General features: G+C 51.0%; 1 protein-coding gene across 2 annotated transcripts; it reads left to right on the forward strand.

Annotated features, from left to right (window-relative positions):
- Nucleotides 1-3,394: 3,394 nt before the first annotated feature.
- Nucleotides 3,395-9,100, forward strand: CENPA (centromere protein A). 2 transcript variants are annotated; one of them, XM_029072234.2, is made up of 4 exons: nt 3,395-3,596; nt 6,857-6,987; nt 7,690-7,767; nt 8,307-9,100. In XM_029072234.2, exons 1-4 carry the CDS (start codon nt 3,485-3,487, stop codon nt 8,439-8,441), a joined length of 456 nt encoding a protein of 151 aa, XP_028928067.1. In that variant the 5' UTR covers nt 3,395-3,484; the 3' UTR covers nt 8,442-9,100. The 2 variants fall into 2 exon arrangements, with proteins under 2 accessions (XP_028928067.1, XP_039769126.1); XM_039913192.1 differs by lacking the exon at nt 7,690-7,767.
- The last annotated feature ends 788 nt before the right edge of the window (nt 9,101-9,888 follow it).

The raw sequence follows: 9,888 nt of genomic DNA on the forward strand, positions 1-9,888 counted from the left end.
GCCGAGCACTGTTCTAAGCGCTGGGGAAGATCCAGGGTCATCAGGTTGAACCACATGAGGCTCCCAGTCTTCATCTCCCTTTTGCAGATGAGGTCACTGAGGCACAGAGAAGTTAATAATAATAATGTTGGTATTGGTTAAGGGCTTACTATGTGCAGAGCACTGTTGTAAGCGCTGGGGGAGATACTGGGTCATCAGGTGGTCCCACGTGAGGCTGTCTTAATCCCCATTTGATAGATGAGGTAACTGAGGCACAGAGAAGTTAATAATAATAATGGTGGTATTTGTTAAGCGCTTACCATGTGCAGAGGTCACTGAGGTCCAGAGAATAAGAAGAAGAAGAAGAATGGTGGTATTTGTTAAGCGCTTACTATGTGCAGAGCACTGTTCTAAGCGCTGGGGAAGATCCAGGGTCATCAGGGTGAACCACATGAGGCTCCCAGTCTTCATCTCCCTTTTGCAGATGAGGTCACTGACGCACAGAGAAGTTAATAATAATAATGTTGGTATTGGTTAAGGGCTTACTATGTGCAGAGCACTGTTGTAAGCGCTGGGGGAGTTACAGGGCCATCAGGTTGAACCACGTGAGGCTCCCAGTCTTCCTCCCCGTTTTGCAGAGGAGGGAACTGAGGCACAGAAAAGTTAATAATAATAATGTTGGTATTGGTTAAGGGCTTACTATGTGCAGAGGTCACTGAGGCCCAGAGAATAATAATAATAATAATAGTGGTGGTATTTGTTAAGCGCTTACTATGCGCAGAGCACTGCTCTAAGCACTGGGAGAGATACAGGGTCATCAGGTTGTCCCACGGCTCACAGTTAATCCCCATTTTACAGATGAGGGAACTGAGGCACAGAGAAGTGACTTGCCCACAGTCACACAGCTAAGTGGCAGAGCTGGGATTCGAACCCATGACTTCTGACTCCCAAGCTCAGGCTCTTTCCACTGAGCCACGCTGCTTCTCTCTGTAGGATAGACCAAAGAAGCAAGAAGCTTGAGGAAGGAGACCAAAACAACATGGCCTAGTAGTTACGGTGCGGCCCTGGGAATCGGAATCAACTGGGAGATCCCGACTCCGCTGCTTGTCTGTGGTGTCACCTTGGGCAAGTCACTCCGCTTCTTGGCCCTCAGATACTTTGTCTGTAAAATGGGAATTTGAGACTCTGAGCCCCATCTGGGAACGGGACTGTGTCCAAACTAATTTGTTTCTATAATAATAATAATGTTGGTATTTGTTAAACGCTTACTATGTGCCAAGCACTGTTCCAAGCGCTGGGGTAGGCACAGGGGAATCAGGTTGTCCCACGTGGGGCTCACAGTCTTAATCCCCATTTTACAGATGATGTAACTGAGGCCCAGAGAAGTTAAGTGACTTGCCCACAGTCACAGAGCTGACAAGTGGCAGAGCCAGGATTTGAACCCAGGATCTCTGCCTCCAAAGCCCGTGCTCTTTCCACTCAGCCATGCTGCTTCTCTGCAGTGTGATAGACGCTGCTTCTATCCACCCTAGTGCTTAGTACAGTGCCTGGCATATAGTAAGCACTTAACAAATACCGTAATTATTAATAACAATAATAATAATGTTGGTATTTGTTAAGCGCTTACTATGTGCTGAGCACTGTTCTAAGCGCTGGGGGAGACACAGGGGAATCAGGTTGTCCCACATGGGGCTCACAGTCTTAATCCCCATTTTACAGAGGAGGTAACTGAGGCACAGAGAAGTGAAGTGACTTGCCCAAGGTCACACAGCTGACAAGTGGCAGACCTGGGATTCGAACTCATGACCTCTGACTCCAAAGTCCGTGCTCTTTCCACTGAGCCATGCTATTACTAGAAGCAGCATGGGGTAGTGGATAGAGCTCGGGCCTGGGAGAGCGCAGGTTCTAATTCCAGTTCTGCCACTTGTTTGCTGTGTGACCTTAGGCAAGTCACGTCACTTCTCTGGGCCTCAGCGACCTCATCTGTAAAATGGGAATGAAGACTGTGAGCCCCACGTGGGGCAACCTGCCTACCTTTGTATCTACCTCAGTGCTTAGAACAGTGCTTGGCACATAGTAAGCGCTTAACCAATACCACCATTATTATTATTATTGTTCTCTGGACCTCAGTGACCTCATCTGTAAAATGGGGATGAAGACTGCAGACCCCAGTGGGCAACCTGCCTACCTTTGTATCTAGAGAAGCAGTGTGGCTCAGGGGAAAGAGCCCGGGCTTGGGAGTCAGAGGTCATGGGTTTGAATCCCAGCTCTGCCACTTGTCAGCTGTTTGACTGTGGGCAAGTCACTTAACCTCTCTGGGCCTCAGTTACCTCATCTGTAAAATGGGGATTAAGACTGTGAGCCTCATGTGGTTCAACCTGATGGCCCTGTATCTCCCCCAGCGCTTAGAACAGTGCTCTGCACATAGTAAGTGCTTAAAAAATACCAACATCATTATTATTATTACCGGGGCGCTTAGAACAGCGCTAGGCACATAGTACCCGGGCTTGGGAGGCAAAGGTCATGGGTTCGAACCCCAGCTCTGCCACTTGTCAGCTGTTTGACTGTGGGCAAGTCACTTCACTTCTCTGGGCCTCAGTGACCTCATCTGTAAAATGGGGATTAACTGTGAGCTTCACGTGGGGCAACCTGATGACCCTGGATCTCCCCCAGCGCTTAGAACAGTGCTCTGCACATAGTAAGCGCTTAACCAATACCACCATTATTATTATTCTCTGGGCCTCAGTGACCTCATCTGTAAAATGGGGATGAAGACTGGGAGCCCCACGTGGGGCAACCTGATGACCCTGTGTCTCCCCCAGCGCTTAGAACAGTGCTCTTAAGTGAACAGTAAGCGCTTAACCAATACCACCATTATTAGTATTATTCTCTGGGCCTCAGTGACCCTCATCTGTAAAATGGGGATGAAGACTGGGAGCCCCACGTGGGACAACCTGCCTACTTTGGCATGTCCCCCGGCGCTTAGAACAGTGCTCGGCACATAATAAGCGCCCCACCCAGCCCTCCATTATTATTAAAAAGGCCGCGTCGCCGGCATTTGCTAGAGAGGGGAGGAGGCCCCGACGGCTTTTCATTGGTCGACCCCTCCGTCCATCTCCGCGCCCCCGGCGAATCGCCGACGAGGGCCCGCCCTCCCGCCCGGCGCCGCTGATTGGCCGCGCGGCGCCGCGGCCGCCGCTCATTGGCTCCCCGGCGCGTCCCGCGCCGCGCCCGCCCTCCCACCCGGCGCCGCTATTGGCCGCGCGGCGCCGCCGCCCATTGGCTCCCCGGCGGGGCTCGCGCCGCGCCCGCCCTCCCGCCCGGCGCCGCTATTGGCCGCGCGGGGCCGCGCTCGCCGCCCATTGGCTCCCCTTCGCGACTTTCGCCCTCCGCATTGCAACATTCGAAAAGAGGCGGGCGGGAGCCGCCGGGGCAGCCGCCTGGGCCCGCAGCAGGCGAGGGGCGTCTGCTACGCTCCTCGCGGCGTCCCCTACGCTCCCCAGGCATGAGTCCCGCCAAGCCCGGCCGCCGGAAGCCCGAGAGCCCGAGGAGGAGCGGCCGCCCCCCGGCTGGTCCCCCCGGCCCTTCCCGCCCCAGCCTTCCCGAAGAGAGGGGACGTAAGCAGACAGCAGCCCCCACCCCCTCTCCACCGACCTCCTCGGCTCCCCCCGAGCCTGAGTTCGAATCCCACCCCCTGCCTGCTGGGTGTCGCTTCCCTCCCCTCCACCTCAGTATCGAGCGCTTACTATTAATCTTTACTCTTACTATTTACTATTAATGACTTACTATTAATCTCCCCCGATTAGACTGTAAGCCCGTCAAAGGGCAGGGACTGTCTCCTTCTGTGGCCGATTTGTCCATTCTAAGCGCTTAGTCCAGTGCTCTGCACCGAGTAAGCGCTCAGTAAATACTATTGAATGAAGGACTACTCTGTGCAGAGCACTGGACTAAGCGCTTGGGTTGCACAATTTGGCAACAGAGAGACAATCCCTGCCCAATGACGGGCTCACAGTCATTCAGTAGTATTTATTGAGCGCTTACTATGTGCAGGGCACTGGACTGAGCGCTTGGATTGTGCAATTTGGCAACAGAGAGACAGTTCCTGCCTATTGACAGGCTTACAGTCATTCAATAGTATTTATTGAGCGCTTACTATGTGCAAGGCACTGGACTGAGCGCTTGGGTTGCACAATTTGGCAACAGAGAGACAGTCCCTGCCTATTGACAGGTTTACAGTCATTCAGTAGTATTTATTGAGTGCTTACTATGGGCAGGGCACTGGACTGAGCGCTTGGATTGTACAATTTGGCAACAGAGAGACAGTTCCTGCCTATTGACAGGCTTACAGTCATTCAATAGTATTTATTGAGCGCTTACTATGGGCAGGGCACTGGACTGAGCGCTTGGATTGTGCAATTTGGCAACAGAGAGACAATCCCTGCCTATTGACAGGCGTACAGTCATTCAATAGTATTTATTGAGCGCTTACTATGTGCAGGGCACTGGACTGAGCGCTTGAAATGGACAAATCAACAACAGAGACAGTCCCTGCCCATTGACGGGCTCACAGTCTAATCAGTTACCTCGTCTGTAAAATAATAATAATAATAATGTTGGTATTTGTTAAGCGCTTACTATGTGCAAAGCACTGTTCTAAGCGCTGGGGTAGGCACAGGGGAATCAGGTTGACCCATGTGGGGCTCACAGTCTTAATCCCCATTTTACAGATGAGGGAACTGAGGCACAGAGAAGTTAAGTGACTTGCCCACAGTCACACAGCTGACAAGTGGCAGAGCTGGGATTCAAACTCATGAGCCCTGACTCCAAAGCCCGTGCTCTTTCCACTGCGCCACGCTGCTTCGGGTTTGAGGCAATGAGCCCCTGGTGGGACCTGAGACTCTGTCCAGTCTGATTGGCCTGTATCCACCCCGGTGCTTAGTAGAGTGCCTGGCGCGGAGGAAGCACTTAACAGTTACCATACAGTGCCGGGCACTGTACTAAGCAGCGTGGCTCAGTGGAAAGAGCCCGGGCTTGGGAGTCAGAGGTCATGGGTTCGAATCCAGGCTCCACCGCTTGTCAGCTGTGTGACTGTGGGCAAGTCACTTAACTTCTTGGTGCCTCAGTTCCCTCTTCTGTAAAATGGGGATTAACTGTGAGCCTCACGTGGGACAATCTGATGACCCTGTCTCTCCCCCAGCGCTTAGAACAGTGCTCTGCACATAGTAAGCGCTTAACAAATACCAACATTATTAAGCGCTGGGGTGGATACAGGCAAATTGGGTTGGACAGAATCCCCGTCCCACATTATTATTCCCTTGTGATGATGATGATGATGATGATGGCGTTTCTTAAGTGCATACTATGTGCAAAGCACTGTTCTAAGCACTGGGGGGGATATAAGTTGATTAGGTTGTCCTCCATGGGCTCACAGTTTTCATTCCCATTTTAATAATAATGTTGGTATTTGTTAAGCGCTTACTATGTGCAGAGGACTGTTCTAAGCGCTGGGGTAGATACAGGGTAATCAGGTTAGCCCACATGAGGCTCACAGTATTCATCCCCGTTTAACAGATGAGGGAACTGAGGCCCAGAGAAGTGAAGTGACTTGCCCACAGTCACACAGCTGACAAGCGGCAGAGCCCAGATTCGAATCCATGACCTCTGACTCCCAAGCCCGGGCTCTTTCCAATGAGCCACGCTGCTTTAATGTTGGTATTTGCTAAGCGCTTACTATGTGCAGAGCACTATTCTAAGCACTGGGGGGATACAAGGTGATCAGGTTGTCCCACATCGGGCTCACAGTTTTCATCCCCATTTTACAGATGAGGTCACTGAGGCCCAGAGAAGAGAAGTGGCTGGCCCAAAGTCACACAGCTGACAAGTGGTGCAGTCAGGATTAGAACCTATGACCTCTGACTCCCAAGCCCGGGCTCTTTCCACTGAGGCACGCTACTTCCCCTCATCTGCAAAATGGGGATTAAGCTCTCTCTTCCCCTCAGATCGTGAGCCTCATGCGGGACCTCATTACCTTGTATCTACCCCTGCGCTTAGTAGAGTGCCTGGCACAGAGTATGCGCTTAACAGATGTCATCATTGTTGTATCTGTTAAGCACGTACTCTGTGCCGGGCACTGTACTAAACGCTGGGGTGGATACAGGCAAGTTGGGTTGGACAGAGTCACTGTTCCTCGTTATTTCCTCATCTGCAAAATGGGGATTCAGCTCTCTCTTCCCCTCAGATCGTGAGCCTCATGTGGGATCTTCTTATCTTGTATCTACCCCAGCGCTTACTACAGTGCTTATATATCTTCATTACCCTATTTATTTTGTTAATGAGATGTACATCACCCTGATTCTATTTATTTGCTATTGTTTTAATGAGATGTTCATCCCCTTGATTCTATTTATTGCCATTGTTCTTGTCTGTCCGTCTCCCCCGATTAGACCGTGAGCCCGTCAAAGGGCAGGGACTGTATCTGTTACCGAATTGTCCATTCCAAGCGCTTAGTACAGTGCTCTGCACATAGTAAGCGCTCAATAAATACTGTTGAATGAATAAATGAACACAGTAGGCGCTTAACAAATACCCTATTTATTACAATCGCAGATTCTCATGTTCCCCAGGCTAACCATCACTCTCATTGTGCCCCACCCAAACCTTCTACACTCTAGGACTACGCTTCTCTCCCCTTGCCAAATTCTTGCAGTCAAAAATAGCTCATTGGTTTTTTTTCTCTTGCTCCTCCCACCGGTTTGAATTGTTATTTTTCTGTCTATCAGACAGGAAGTTCCTCGAGGACAGAGAACTTATCTTCCCTAGAGCTTAGATGTTGCATGTAGACTATTGATCGATTGATTTTTTTTTCCTTTCCCTTTAGGAAGAGCCCCTCGTCCAACTCCCTCTCCCCGTCGGCGTCGGTACCGCCCAGGAAAACAGGTCCTTAAGGAAATCCGGCGACTTCAGAAGAGCACGAATCTTCTGCTTAGGAAAACTCCTTTTGCTCGACTGGTGAGCCTACAAGGACCCAAGTCTTTGGGGCCTTCCATTGATGCTTATAAAAAACTTCTGGAGGGCAGGGCCCAGATCTTATTCCTCTGTGAGCCCGATAGGCACTGAGGAAATAATGATGATGTTGACAGAGGGGGCAGGCTGAGAAGCCGCATGGCATAGCGGGTAGAGCCCGGGCCTGGGAGTCAGAACGTCATAGTTTTTAATCCCGGGTCCATCACTTGTCTGCTGGGTGACCTCGGGCAAGTCACTTCACTTTTCTGTGCCTCAGTTACCTCATCTATAAAATGATTGAGTCTGTGAGCCTGACGTGAGACAGGGACCATATCAAACTCGATTTGCCTGTATCCACCCCAGTGCTTAGTACAGTGTCCGGCACGTAGTAAACTCTTAACAAATACGACAATTACTATCATTATTAGAACCACCTGCTTTGGGATCCCCATTTGGTGTATCTTTCCAGTTGGATGAAACATCCTCTTCCCTTTCCTCTCCCTCTTCAGGCACCTTCATACTGCTAGGGAAATATCGATCGAAACCCCCACGGTTCTGGAGGCACCCTAGGATCGAGAAAGAAACCCTTCTAGTCGCCATCATCCGCAAACCTCTTGACTAACCTCCCCATTAGGGAACTTGAGGATCAAAGGGAAGCTTCCTTTCCCAGCAGTCTCCCCCTCGCAACTGACTTTCTCTCCTCCATAGGTGCGGGAGGTGTGTCTCAGTTACACCCGAGGGGTGGATTTCCGCTGGCAGTCTCAGGCTCTGTTGGCTCTGCAGGAGGTGGGGAAAGACTGGAGGGGATTTTGCCGATTTTTTTGTGTGCGAGGGAATGTTGGGGAGGTGGGGGGATGCTGGGAGAAGGGGGGCGGATGGCCACGGGAACACTCCATACTCCTGACACCCAGATTGACAATAAATTAGGGAGCTTTGTAGTCAGAGAGGGTAGTGGCAGAACTGAGGGGCAGGATGCTTGGTTCCCAGTCTGGAAAGGGTCACTGGACAGCAGGGAAGAAAAGTCAGAGTTAGGGGGGTGCGTCAGAACACCTGGGTCATGGGAAGGAAGAAGGAGGTTGTGGTGGAGGGATGGGGACAGACTATGTCTTTGCAGTGGGGAAGGGATGGGTCCGTTTTTGATCCCGTGGCAGGAGGTGAGGGAAGGATAGGTCCTTGGAGGGGCTCCCGAATACTCCTGGGTGGATGCTGTGGGATCACCCCTTTCTGGTGGATTTTTGCCTCAGAGTGGAGGTGTGGGGGGCTCCAAGGAGAACATGGCAGTCTCCCCCATAACTGTCTCCTCAACCTCTTCTCTCTGCCCGCAGGCAGCAGAGGCCTTCCTGGTGCATCTCTTTGAGGACTCCTACCTCTGCTCCCTCCATGCCCGTCGCGTCACTCTCTTCCCCAGGGACATCCAGCTGGCGCGGAGGATCCGTGGCATTCAGGAAGGCCTCGGATGAGGCCCCGGCACTTTATCGGATCCCCCGGGCCTCCCCTTTCCTTTTTCTCTTCCCTGTTGAAGTTGCCCTTCATCCTGGTTTTCCTCCCTCTCATTTTCCCTCTCTGAACCTTTCCCAACTATCCTTCCTAAGAAGGGGGCGGCGGTGCTCGTTGTCACGGGAGTCCACGGGTAGACATTCTGTGACTTTTATATAGTGGTAAAATTATACTTTGGGTTTTAACAATATCTGTGACGATGCTCGGAATTTTATGGACTTAAGTGGTAGCTATCTCATGTTGAAACTACCCATTTGAGAGAGAAGTCGTCATCGTTGACAAGATTATTTCCCCCGTTGGTACCGATGGCTCAGAGCCCATCATTTTGTAGTGGGTTGGAATGGCTTTTCCCTAGCCAATGTAAAGTACACTTGCTCAAGCTGAAGCTCGTTTGTTACTTTTCTACCTATTACTCGACTTTCTGAGATCTGACAGTTATAAGCAGGCATTTCGCCGCCCACAAGAGCTTGGGGCCCTCCTTGGGCTTGGAGTTTTCACTGAGCATTCTCTGCCTCAAGTTCCTTACACAAATGTTCAGTTATACCCAGGGAGGAGGACTTTGAACTGTTCTTCAGGAGCCAGATCTGTACATAGTATGTTAATAAAAGTGTTTCCTATACAAGGGCTCTCTTGCTGGCTCTTTATTGGGGAAGGGCGCTGGGGCTTCCACAGTTGAGCTGTTTTGGGATGGTCTTGGGCTGTATGAGGGCTTATTTTTCATGCCCTTGTGGGGTTTGTGCCGCTGGAATCCTCCCAGCAGAAACCAAGCTCCTGGGCCCATTCCAGGACTCTCCATGTCACCTCAAGTTATGGGCAACCCTTCCACTGGGCAGCACTGTAATGACTAATTGTAATGGGTCATTGTAGTGCCCTGGCCTAGAAGACAAGAAACCAATAATAACAGAACGGGCACTGTTTTAAGCACTGGGGTAGATACAAGCTAATCAGGTTGGACACAGTCCCTGTCCTACATAGGGTTCACCGTCTTAATTCACATTTTACAGATGAGGGAAATGAGGCAGAGAGAAGTTAAGTGACTTGCCCAAGGTCACACAGCTGACAAGTGCCGGATTTGGGATTAGAACCCACATCCTTCCGACTCCCAGGCCTGTGCTCTTTCCACTAGACCATGCTGCTTCTTCAGCACTTTATGCCAAGAACTGGCCTAAGTGCCGGGGCTGGGGTAGATGCAAGATAATCAGGTCCCACGTGGGGCTCACAGAGTAATATTGAATCCCCATTTTGCCAATAAGGAAACTGAGGCACAGAGAAGTTAAAAGTTACTTGCCCAAGGTCACATAGTAGGTATGTGGTAGAGCCAGGGTTAGAAAACAGGTCTGGCTCCAAGCCCATGCTCTTTCCTCTAGGCCCCGCTGCTCCTCATGAGTCCCCAGGAGCCACGGGCTTGAT

This window comes from Ornithorhynchus anatinus, chromosome 9, assembly GCF_004115215.2.
Source record: "Ornithorhynchus anatinus isolate Pmale09 chromosome 9, mOrnAna1.pri.v4, whole genome shotgun sequence".
Taxonomy (NCBI): domain Eukaryota; kingdom Metazoa; phylum Chordata; class Mammalia; order Monotremata; family Ornithorhynchidae; genus Ornithorhynchus; species Ornithorhynchus anatinus.